The sequence below is a fragment of the Schistocerca serialis genome, chromosome 4, assembly GCF_023864345.2.
Source record: "Schistocerca serialis cubense isolate TAMUIC-IGC-003099 chromosome 4, iqSchSeri2.2, whole genome shotgun sequence".
NCBI lineage: Eukaryota > Metazoa > Arthropoda > Insecta > Orthoptera > Acrididae > Schistocerca > Schistocerca serialis.
The window spans coordinates 306471316-306484779 of NC_064641.1; the positions used below are offsets into that span (position 1 = coordinate 306471316).

Consider the following 13464-nt stretch of genomic DNA (forward strand, 5'->3'; position numbering starts at 1 on the left):
GATAAGTTCACAGTTAAAAGGAAAAATGGACAAGCTAGAGAGGACAATGGATAAGCTATGATTTAAACAGTTACAAGAGTGTGATGATCATTTAGACTTTAAGGAAGAAACAATACATTCTGTTACTATAAGTTTGGTGCAAGATAATGCAGTAAATGAAGATCAGATGTTAGAAACAGACTTATTGTAAACAGCAGATACTTTAGATCAAGTTACAATTAAGAAAATTACAGTATTTACACATGAATTGAATCTACAAAGTAGAAGCTAATGTGGTGTCTACAAAGTAGAAGCTAATGTGGTGTCCTCTCTCAGTGGAGAAACTGATTAAAACACAGATTTTACAGATAAGCCACTTTCATCTGTCAATATTATTAAGTCAATACTTTGAGTTACTACTGACATGCTACTCTCTTCAGTCACTACTAAGACCTCACCTTCATCTGTTAGTCCTGGAATTTCATTGCCTATTAGCACTGAGACTTCACATATTACTGGCAATATATCTTCATCTGTTATTACTAATAACATATTGTCTACAGTAATGACACAAATTGTTGTGTTCTTCCATTACTAAGAGATTACTATTGAAAATTTACAGATTGAACCTATTAACACCATCTTATATTATTGTTTTAAAAGTCAGTTTGGCACCTCATTATACAGCTTTAGGGACAACAGAGTTTTATACACAAATCTCATACTAGTCACTACTTACACTTTGAATGTGTTACACGTGAGTTATGTGCACAGTTAGATGATTTACAATTTGATACAAAGAAGTATGTACTACAGAAAAAGAAACATTAAATTCAGTATTGTACAGAAAAAAGTGAGAATGTGTGGTGGATGTGGAATGTGATAGTATTTACAACAGTTATGTATAATATTTTATATTTATTAGTACCAGACACATTTTCTGATTTTGTGGTCATGGACCAAGCTGGTCCACTGCCTTGTGGCTGGGAGGGGAGGGGAGGGGGGATAGCAGTGTACATGTGGGCAACAGTGAAACGCTGCATGTAACAGCATACAGGGATGAGGTGGAGAGGGCGTAGGGCAGCTAGGGGCAGTCGGAAGGTTAGAGGGGAGGGAGGGGAGGGCAGCAGAAAATGGGAGAAGGAAAAAGATTGTGGATGTTTTGGTGGAATAGAGGGCTGTGTAGTGCTGGATTGGGAACGGGGAAAAGGGATAGGTGGGTGTAGGACAATGACTAACAAAGTTTGAAGGAAGGAGGGTTACAGAAACATAGGATATACTGCAGGGAAAGTTCCCACCTGAGCAATTCTGGAAAGCTGCTGTTGGTAGGAAGGATCCAGATGGCACAAGCTGTGAAGCAGTCATTAAGATGAAGAATGTTGTGTTGGGCAGTGTGCTCAGCAACTGGGTGGATCCAGATGTTTCTTGCCCACATTTTGTCAATGCCAATTCATGTGGTCAGACACCTTGTTGGTTGTCATGCCCACATAGAACACTACACAGTGGTTGCAGTTTAGCTGGTAGATAACTTGACTGGTTTCACAGGTAGCCCTCCCTGCCTCTGATGGGATAGGTGATGCTAGTGACCAGACTGGAGCAGGTGATGGCGGGAGGATGTACAGGACAGGTTTTACGTCTAAGTCTATTAGAGGGATATGAGGCAATGGGTTGGGAGTGGAGCTTGTGTAGAGATGGGCGATGATGTTATGTAGGTTCAGTGGGCAGCTAGGCCGTATGGATGGGACTTCTTGGTATGGAACGGGTGGCAGCTGTCGAAGTGGAGGTATTGCTGGTGGTTGGTAGGTTTGATATGGATAGAACTATTGATGTAGCCATCTTTGAGGTGGAGGTTAACATCAAGGAAGGTTGGCTTGTTGGGTTGAGGAGTACCAGATGAAGTGAATGGGGGAGAAGATGTTGAGGTTCTGGAGGAATGTGGATAGGGTGTCCCCTCCTCGATCCAGGTCACAAAGATATCATCAGTGAATCTTAACCAGGTGAGGGGTTTGGGATTCTGGATGTTTAGGAAGGATTCCTGTAGATGGACCATGAATAGTTTGGAATAGGATGGTGCCATGTAGGTGCGCATTGCCATATCCCGGATTTATTTGTGAGTGGCGTGTTCAAAGGAGAAGTAATTGTGGCTGTGAATATAATTGCTCGTGGCAACTAGGAAGGAGGTCGTAGATTCAGAATTCATCAGTCACAGGGAAAGATAGAGTACAATAGCAGCAAGGCCATGGACATTAGGGATATTACTGTAAAGGCAGGTGGTATCAATAGTGCGTACAGGGCACCATGTGGTAAAGGAACAGGAACTGTGGAGAGTCTGTGGTGTCTTTTATATAGAAGTGTGAGTTATGGGTTATAGACTGAAAGTCTTGGCCTACAAGAGCAGAAGTTCTCTCAGTGGGGGCACAGTAACCAGCCACAATGGTGTGTCCTTGGGGGCGGGGGGGGGGGGTCGGTTTATGGCCTTTCAGAAGCATGTAGAAAGTAGGAGTACAAGGAGTGTTAGGGATGAGGAAACAGATAGTCTCCAGGCATTGGTTCTGGATGGACCTAAGGTTATGAGGAGAGACTGGAGATCCTGTTGGATTTCTGAAAGAGATCACTGTGGCAGGGTTTGTAGGTAGATGAATCTAACAGCTGGTGGAGTCTTTCTGGCAGGTAATCCTTGTATTTCAAAACAACATCAGTGGAGCCTTTGTCAGCAGGTAGGATTATATGGCTAGTGTCATTTTTTAGGTTGTGGATTGCAGTTCTTTCTGCAGACGGGCCATCTAGAAGAATCCTTTCTAATCACCCAGAATTCAAAAACACCCACCTGGTTCAGATTCATTGATAATATCTTCATAATCTTGATTGAGGGTAAGGACACCCTTTGCACATTCTTCCAGAAGCTCATCACCTTCCCTCCATTTGCTTAATTTGGTCTTCCTCAACCCAACAAGCCACCTTCCTTGATGTTGACCTCCACATCAAAGAAGGCTACATCAGTGCTTCCATCCATATCAAACACCAGCAATGCCTCCACTTCAACAGCTGCCACCCATTCCATGCAAAGAAGTCCCTTCCATACAGCCTAGCCATCTGTGGCTGTTGTATATATAGTGATGAGCAATCCCTCTCAAAATATACCAAGACTCTCTCTGAGGCCTTCACAGACTGTAACTACCCTCCAAAACTTGTACAGAAACAGGTCTTCCATGTCTTATCTCTCAAATCACCCTCCACCTCCCAAAGTCCCATCACCCGGCCACAGAGAAGCAGTCCCCTGGTGACTCAGTACCACCCAGGACTGGAAACTGAAACACATTCTTCGCCAGGGTTTCGAATACCCTCATTGTGTGCTGAAGTGAGGAATGTTCTATCCACTATCCTTCCCACCTCTTCCACACTGGTATTCCACCACCACCAAACCTACACAGTATCCTCATCCATCCCTACACAGCCGCCACTCCCAACCCCTAGCCTCATACCTCATATGCATGTAACAGATCTAGATGCAAGACCTGTCCCATACATCCTCCCAACACCACCTACTCCAGTCCTGCCACAAGCATCACCTACCCCATCAGAGGCAAGGGGGCTAACTATGAAACCAATCATGTTATCTGCAAGCTAAAATGGAACCAGATAAATTGTGGCCAAGAATCAGCTGCACCACCCAGTTGCTGGGTACGCTGCCCAACACAATGTTCTTCATTTTAATGACTCCTTCACAGCTTGTGCCATCTGGATCCTTCCTACCACCACCAGCTTTTCTGAACTGTGAGCAGATGGACACCCATCTATCCACTTCCCTGTTCCCACTTCAGCACTACACAGCCCTCTAATCCACCAACACATTCACTTTACTTCTCTCCTTTCCTGCTGGCCTCCCCCCCCCCCCCCCCCTCTCTCTCCCATGCCCTTCGTCTAACCTCCTGACTGCTCCTCTCTATCCACCTCGTTTCTGCATCCTCCCACAAGGAGCACTTTACTGACATTCGCCCCTACCCTGCTATCCCTCTCTCAACCCACCCCAGCCTCCTCCTTACACCCACCACCCAGATCGGTTCTCCCATCATGCACTGCTACTCATAGTCTGGCCTTGGCAGATGGGGACTGTGGTCATATGTGTGTGAGTTGCGTTTGTGATGTGTGTGTGTTGTCTAATTCCAATGAAGGCCTGTTTGGCTGAAAGTTTATGTGTTTGAAAGTCTTTTTGTTGTGCCTATTTGCAATTCAGCATCTCCACCATATGATGAGTAGCAGTCTACCCTTTTCATAATATTGTCATTATTCCATGCTGATTTTCCATTGTTTAAATACTTACAAGAATATTATAGAATGTGACAATTATTATAAAAGGCTTACCATTTGACCTATGTGCTTAGTATCAAAGTTTAGGACACTGAGGTGTCTGCAGGATCTTCTAACTGTTATTGGTCATTTGAACAAATAAATATTTGGTAATCTTACAATATTGTGAAAAGGAAAGTTGGCACTCACCGTATAGTGGAGATACTGTGTCGCAGATAGGCACAGCAAAAAGACTGTCACAAATATAGCTTTTGTCCAGTAAGGCCTTCATCAAAATTAGACGACAATCACATAAACACTCACACAAATGCAGCTCACACACTTGTTTGGTAATCTCAGTGTGAAGAAAGTGAATGCTAACTAGCAAAAGATGAAGTGGAATGGTATATGATTATGAATGTAAACATGCAGTATTCTGAGGACTTTTCATTCCCTATCTGGGGGGGAAGCATATCTTAGGATGTGTTATAATTGATTTTAAAGTGTGAAGATTCATGAAAAGTTGAATTATTAATTAATTTGTTTGTCTAGGAAACAATTTCCTTTAAGTCGTTAAGGTGTGAGTATCAGTATAGTTCATATTGCAGTAGTTTGAAGGAGTAGGACTAGTAGAATCTTAGTGCCCTTGGTCCTCTATGCAGTGTAGAACCTTTCTTTTTTTTGCTATAGGGAAGTACCACTTCATTGGTAGCTACTGTGATCTTCGAATTTTTCCCTGCTACAGAGAAATATTGAAATACCACTTTTTGGGAGGGAGGCTACACACAGAAAAAATTTTCCATTGAAAAAGAGGCTAATAAATGAAGTACCAATATGGTCAACCACTGAACACATATTCAAATATATTGCCAGTGCTCTGCATCTGCATTCCAGAAACAGGCTCTTCTATAAAGTTACAAGGTGAGAAATATGAGCAGCTCTTCTTCAACGAGCTAATCTTATCCATTAGAATCAAAATCGATACTTTTAATTAAAAGTAATGTAAAGGAAATACTGAAAGTAGCCAACAAGTTTTGCTATTTGGCAGCAAAATAAGGGACAACGTCCAAAGTTAATAGGATATAAAATGGCAACGCAACAGCAAGACCTGGATTTCAGAAAATAGAAAGTTGTTAACATCAAGTGTAAATATAAGTGTTACAAAGTTTTTTCTGAAAGTATTTGTCTGGACTCTCATCTTATACAAAAGTGAAACATGAATGCTAACCAATACAGACAACAAGAGAAAGGAAATTTTTGAAATATGTTACAGAAGAAAGCTGAATATTGCATGGGTAGATCAAGTAACTAAAGACGAACCACATAAAATTGGGTGGAAAAGAGTCTTATGGCACCAGCCAATCAAAAGATGGTATAAGTTGATAAGACAAATCCTGAGGCATCAAGGGATAGTTAATTTGGTCACAGAGGAAAGTGTGGAGGGCAATTCTTGTAGAGGGAGACTAAAGCTAGACTACAGTAAGTGGAAGTAGACTGCAGTAGTTACACAGCAGTGGAGGGACTTGTACAGGGTGGAACAGGATGGAGAACAGCAATAAATCTGCCTTCAGTTTGAAGACAACAACAACACCACCAGCAACAATAGTTCTCTCTCCCCCACCGCAACTGAGCATCTGTGCAAAGTCAGACTTTTCTGCTCTTATGTGTTTGCTATGCATAAGACATAACTTGTACCTTGATTGAAAGAAGATATGGATCCAGCACAGACCACACGGTTAGTCTTGCCTTAGAGAGATGACCACCAAACTCTCCATATTATTTGTACCTAAACTGTCTGTGGTAAGCTTTGACCTTTCTCATAGTGTATTCATATTACTGAGCTTTGTTCCACCTTGTGGCTAACAAACTACTATTGGGACTTGGTTTGCTCATTGTATACAACTTTGATAAGAACTGGTACCTCAATTTGACCCATCCAATTCTTATACCTACAGAGGCATAGAAGCTGTAATAAAGTGAATCTGTATTGCAGACCCAGAACCACCACTACTAATAATCACTAAAAATGCGTATGTTAATGGGAAGTACATGCAATTACAGTAGAATCATTTCAGTAGAGGACAGGTACAACTGAATTCAAATGGGACAGTGAAATAATGTTGCAACAGTTTATTATACTTTGTCATAAAAAAACCCACCCAGATAGCCAAGAATATTCAAGTGTCTGCTTCCAAGAGACAGGAGGTGCACTGGCCCCAGATTGAATCTGCCTGGTCGATTAAAAACAGGGGCCAGAGTGCCGGCCAGCCTGGATGTGCTTTGTAGGCAGTTTTCCACATACAGTTAGTTGAATTCCAGGCTGGTATCCACATCCCACCTCAGATATACAATACCCAAGCATTTAGAAAAACAGTCTCACACTTGAACATGAGAGTCACACTATATGCAGAGAGACAGGTTTCATTGAATTCCATCCTGGGGGGAGTGGTGGCATCAGGCCACTAACAATACCGAGACTCTTATAACAGCAATGCTAGTTGTGGATGGAGCAAAATGTAAAATGAGAAAAAGCCAACCACTCACCTATTATGGATTGTGGGACAGAGTTACACATAATAAAAAACGGCATTCACACTAGCTCTCAAGCACTATCTCTTTTTCCAACAATAGTTCATACATTCACACACATAACCACCCACATGCACACTCCTGTGGCCAAGGCAAGACTAATTATTGATACTGGATTGTTGAAATCAACTACCTGAGCTGATGGAGATGGGGTGGGGTAGGGAAAGACGGAAGGAGGAAGGAGGAGGCAGGTCAACGGACAGATGACTTCGTAGCTGCACAACAAGATGAAAAAGTAAAAAGAGAGGGGGAACTGAGAGAGAAAAAGGAGAAGTAGGGAAAAAAAGGAGGGAGAAAGTTGAAAATGAAGTGGGAGAAAGGGAGGGGAGAGAGATGGGAGAGGGGTTGAAAAAGGGGGGAGGAGATGGAGAGAGAGTGAGAGGGAGAATTCCCACATAGGGGGGAGGGGGGAAGAGTGGTGGAAGAAGACAGTCCCTGATTAGGATGGAGAAAGAGTGGTACAGGCAGAAGAGAGAAGGGAAAAGGCACGGTGAGGCAATGGCAACAAGTTAGCGGACGTTTAGGCTGAGGAGATTGCAAGAGCACATGATGTGATGGACAGAAAGTACCCATCTGCATAGTTCAGAGAAACTTGTGCCGGAAGGGGTATTCAAATGGCCCACACAGTGAAGCAGCTGTTGAAGTCATTTATGTTGTAGTGTGCAGCCTATTCGGCAATTGGTTAATTAAGTTTGTAGTCTGGCACAGTTTGGTGGTGAACATTCACGTGAGTAGACAGTTGTCGTGCCCACATACAATGCTGTATAGTAATAAATTAAGGCCAAAGCAATGAATAAAACTTTACCAAGGCTGTAATACGAATCTGGGTGTCATGCTCATAAGGCAGATGCGCTGGACCCTATGCAACCTGGCACTGTGGCTAACAGAGCAGCACAGTTAACCTTAGTATGTCTCCCTCTCTAACACAAACTCCAATTCACGCCTAATTCAGCTTGATATTCCCTTTATTAACTCATTTCAGTACTGTAGACGCTCTCCAATATTGGAATAGCACCTTAGCAATGCATGAAATGAGGATAATCCTGCCTGTCCCTCAGGTTTAGATGATACATTAATCAAATTAAATCATATGTTCCACAGGAACATTAAATCTCAGCTTTATCTACAATAATGCATATAGGCCAAAGCAATGAATTAAAATTTATACCAAGGGCTCATACTAACTAGTAATAGCAGCATATCTGATGTGTAACACAGCTCCTTTCACATATGGCCCTGCCTTTTATTGGGTAGGAAATGACCGTGGTTGTACTGTGGTAGGAAGTGGTGGGTTGGTGTGTGGGACAGGTCTTGCACCTGAACTGACCACAAAGGAATGACTCAAAGGGTGCAGGACTGGCAGAAGGATTGGAAGAGGGATAGAAAACGACATTCTGTAGGTATGCAGGGTGGCAGAACGCTATTTTGTGGGAAGTGGGAAGGATTTTGGGTACGATATTCCTCATCTCGGATTGTGAGGTTAGTGAAGCCATGTTGGAGTATGTGGCTAAGCTTTTCGAGGCCTAACAATACCAGGTGATCAGAGGAGTGCTTGTCGGTGGTTGGTTAACAGCTTTAATGTGGTGTCAGTGGAGCAGATGGCCTGTTTATGGAAGAGCTAGGTAGGATATTGTCTGTCAGTAAAGGCTCTGGTAAGGTTATTGGCATATTTTGACAATTCCTGTTTTGCAAGGCACATGTGGTGTCCATGAATAGCAAGGCTGTAAGGAAGAGACATTTTATATGGAGGAGTGGGTGTCAGATGTCAAAGGTACTGCTGACAAATGGTAAACTTGATATGGATTGATGTATTTATGAAGCAATCTGAGAAGTGGAGATCAACATGTAGGAATGTCACTTGATGAGTTGAGAAGGACCCCGTGAAGGAGATTGGGAACAGGCGGAGGAGGAACAAAGGAGTCCAGATCGTGAAACTGTCATCAGTGAATCTGAAACAGACAAGAGGTTTTATGTGTTGACTGGATAGGAAGGATTCCTCCAAATGGTCCATAAATAAGTTGTTACAGGATGATTCCATGCAAGTTCCATGTCAATAACATAGACTTGTCTGTAGATTTTGCCCTCAGAAGCGAAATAATTGTGGGTCAGGATGTGGTTGGTTACGAGTATTAGGAAAGAGGTGGTGGGTTTGGTATTAGGAAGATGCTGGGAAAGGTAGTGCTCCATGGCTGCAAGATCATGGGCATGGGGGAGGTCTGTGTACAAGGATGTCACATCCATAGTGACTGACGGGCGACTGGTCATAAGGGGACAGGAACTTTGGAGAGGCGGTGAAGGAAATGAGCAGTGTGAGTGCTTCTCTCTGCTCTCCCTTTCTCCATCTTCATCTTTCATCTTCACATCTCTTTTCCACCTTTCCTTCCTCCCCTTTTTTTCTCACCTTCAGTTCCCCAAAGACTCCGGCTCCTCCTCTTCCCACATTTATTTCTGTTGAAACTCTGCACTTTTTTTGTTTTGTTGTGCAGCCGTGAAGTCATCTGTCCAGACAACTACCCCTTTCCAGCTACCTTGCATCCTTTCTTATCCCCTCCCCGCCTCCATCAGCTCAGGCAACTGCTTTCATTAATCGAGTATCAATAATTAATCTTGCCACAGCCATGAGAGGGTGCATTTGTGTCATGAGGTTGTGTGTGTGAACAATTGTATTATTGCTGGAAAAAGAGCTAGTGAAAGAAAGGTTGTGTATGATGTTTTTTGTTATTTGTTACATGCTCCATGCATCAATCCAGTATAAGCAAGTGATTGTCTTCCTCTTCTTTTACATACAACAGTTTTCCACATCCTACTAGGTGAATACCAGGCTGGTCCCCATGTCCCGCCTCAGTTACATGACTTGCAGACATTTGAAACACATTCACACTATTTCACGATTTACACTGGATGCAGACAGCTGGGGTACACTACTTCCATCCTGGGGGGTATGGGGTGGCAGCAGGAAGGGCATCTGGCCACTCCTTAAAATGAACCATGCCAACTCCATACTAAACCCTGCCGACCCTGCGCACAATGCGGGATAAAGGCGGTAGCAAAAGAAAGAAAGAAAGAAAGCCTTGCGGCAATACTGGCCAAAGATGAAGAAGAAGAAGTATTTCACAAATCACATTGCATTATTCTTCCATTACTGCAAAGACACAAAGAGAGTATCACCCACACTCTCTTGGAGCACTGGAGGGATGAGGAGATAGTGGAACATGCAACGACCATACAACTTGCCAAAAACTATCAAGCAGAAAATGTCATCCAGGGCAACAAACGTTTGAATGTTCCATTAAAAAGAAAAGTAAAATAGTTACTCTAAAAAAAGATATTTAAAACTGACCAGTAACTGATAATCAAATAGTTCACTGCTCGTTCCTGCACAGTTCAAAAAATAAAGATTGTTGCAATGACTTCAGCTGTGTTTTAGTACTGTTTGAAAGCAGATGTCAACAAAACTCTATTTGTCAAAAATTTGTGGTTTTTTTCTGATTCATATATTGAGAACCAAGAGACAGAACTGTGTGGATGATGCATTTTGTAGATGAGTAATACTAAAATTTGTTAATGAAGGGATCAAGAGAAAAATTTTTTTTGAAATTGTCTGGGTTGATGGTCCTCATTTTTAAATGTTCACTGAAATTAGCATTCATAAATCTATATGAACTGACTGTTACTTTATACATTTAGTTTCCATTTGAGTCTTCTGCAGTCAGTACTTGTGATATCTTGATGCGAGAAAAGAGAAGAATGCCTTTTTAAAAGTTATGACTAGTGTATAATAAATTATAATTGTGATGTGAAATTTTAATTCAGTATCTTTTTAAGAAGTTTTAGCATTTTTATCTGTTGGATATTTTCAATAAAAATATCAATGAGCGAAACATAACTCACTCACCTTTCTGATTAACTTGAATATGTTCAGTATTAACAATATTTTCCAAAGCCGCACTAAGAAAATTGACTGAACATGTCCACTGGCCATAGTCCTGTGCTGTAACAGATGTGATGCGTAGGCCACAGTCTCCTAGATCCAGTCCACTCCCAAAGTAACTGTATCTTCCTTCAATTACCCTGCAGATAGAGTATCATTACAGCTAATATGCATGAAATAAATCTGATACTAATCAAATCATGTGTGTGTGTGTGTGTGTGTGTGTGTGTGTGTGTGTGTGTGTGTGTGTGTGTGTCTTCTCCTGCTGCTGCTTGTTGAGTAGATATTTTTTATCTATCCAATTACACGATAATAATCTTAGATATTTGTTTATGTCTATACAATACAGGTGGAGTAACAAATAAGCCAAATGAAATTAAATCTCAAGCCTATCAGTTTAAGGAATATTGTACTCAAAAGCTCTCTGAATGTTGTGTCGCAGTATTATATCAGGATACAAACAAGCTAATAGTCAGAACCATGAAATCAGCTAGAGACCATTTTAATAAAGTTTTACATGTTTAAATCACATAGATTCAAGGAATGAAAATTTCGTTTAGCTAATGGCAAGGGGCAGTGTTCACTGTAAAGCTGCATTGCAGGTAGTAGGATGTTGTAAATAGGCTCATATTATTACAGACATAGCTGTGTTTCCTGACTGAAAAAAATCAATGTAATCAAGCAAATATTAAGCCACTAATAGAAAGAAACAGCAGGCATTTAACTTAACTAGGAAATAGAAGCCTATTCCAAAGTAGAAATTTTCCTTTTAATTTAATAGCTGAGAGAAAAAATAGCAGTAAGAGTGTAATAATAGTTTATTGTTAATATAGTGTACAGGTAAAATTTCCACAAGTTGTGTGTCTTTTGTTAATGTATAGCTTAACTTAATCCACACCCTGAAGACTCGTCATGATGGGAACCATGGAACATGGTGAATGAATGTATTAATGAATGAATAAATACTTAAATGCAGCAAGCAGTATAAGAATAATTTTAGCAGTGACTAGCTTAGAATATTCATTCACCCAGTTCATCAGATTTTGTACCTATGATCATGGAGGAAAATCTGCAGGGACTTGGAGGGGTAAGTCAGTTAACACTTTGGAGATCAAGCCCAAGCATAGCTTGGGCTGCAACTTTGTGGTAAAAAGACCACATCCAAGTGTATGTCGGGCCACAATTTTCTCAAAACATAAGAGACCTAATGCTTGAAAACTAGACTCATTTCATGTGCAAACAATGTACAGAAGTCTCATGAACTGTGCCTGGACTAGTGCTGCCTTCTGTTGTCAATTTGTAGAATTACTTTGAAAGGAACATTAGCGAATGTAAAAGCTGCTGTCGTGAATAGCTGAACCACTATGATTGCATTGATGTAATTTTGTGTATGTACTTGTTAGGTTTCCCAGTTTTCTGTAACACTGCTTCAAATATGTGATATCTGTTGAGTGAGTAAGACATTTTAGAAGCTCAAGAGGAAGAAATTGTTCAATAATTCTCCTCACACTTTTTTCTTGGGAGGATAATTATACTTTCTGTCATTTATTATTTTTTTAAATCTATCTAGGAAGTAAGTATGAAAAATAAATCTTGGAGCTTAGTCTTTTTTTAATATGTATTTCTCTTGACGAAACATCAATTACATGTGTGCCACTAACACTTTAGTAAATGGCCAATTTCCTAACTCCATTATACTGCTAAGTGGCCAGTCTCCAAAGTGTTAAAAAATAGAATCAGGTGTTATAAACTAACTCTGTATGTCATATGGCCTATAAAAAATTACCAATCACTATAGTTCTACTTACAATTTGTGGTTACAAAGGCTAAAATGAACATTCCAGTTTGAAAAAAGCCATTGTTTCTTCAGCTATACTAAAGTTGTTTCTTCAGTTATACTATGGAACTGCTTGCTTGATATTTACATGAGTACACAGATGTAAGGCACTTGTAAAAGAGCAAAATCTCAAAAGCTATTGAGAATGATGTTTACAGTTGCATGGTTCTGTGCTCCATATATCAGTCAGCTATAAGTATGTGGTTCCGTTCCCCTAATTTTACATATTGCTCCATCCAGGAATTTCCATTACTGTTAAGGGATTTCCTGACACTTTTCATAATGTGACATTGCCTGCTTGAACCTCTCAGCTTAGAAGTTCTCCACATGGGAATTAAACCTGTTGACAACAACAGTCTTGAGTTCATTATGTTCAAATCACTGTGTACCAACCCATTTCTTTAAGAAGGAGATTGCTTGTTTTATTTTCAAATAATTTCCATATTTTTTTTGCAGTGGTCCAAAATGGTTGTCTTTTCTTTGTTCTTTGTGTTGAGGAGTAAGCACGTTTGGTATCCATCTTGCATAGTTTGTAATATCCTAACTTCTCTACGAAAATTGTGTAAATAGTGGTGCATCTAACATGAGGAAATTCATCATCCATAGCAGAAGTTGTTAATCACAAATCAGATGACAGTTTTAAGTTTGCTTGTTACCTGATTTCATAGATTAGGATGCTGGATCTACCACTTCGCCCTTCATCATACGCATTGTACACCCACTTTTAAAGTCTTTGAAACCACTGTCTAACATTTTCTTCACTCACCACTGTATGCACAACTTCTAATGAATTTGAGTAGCTGTCAATCACGTTACAGCATGCACTTTACAATTGGTAGGA

The 13464-nt window shown here is 40.8% G+C and overlaps 1 protein-coding gene across 1 annotated transcript in view; it reads right to left on the reverse strand.

The window, feature by feature from the left end:
* Positions 1 to 13464, reverse strand: part of LOC126475013 (uncharacterized) — a 276772-nt gene that overhangs the window by 57201 nt on the left and 206107 nt on the right. Inside the window, exon 8 of the mRNA XM_050102551.1 lies at positions 10751 to 10926. Coding sequence (XP_049958508.1) covers positions 10751 to 10926 — 176 coding nt within the window. The remainder of the gene's footprint in view (positions 1 to 10750; positions 10927 to 13464) is intronic.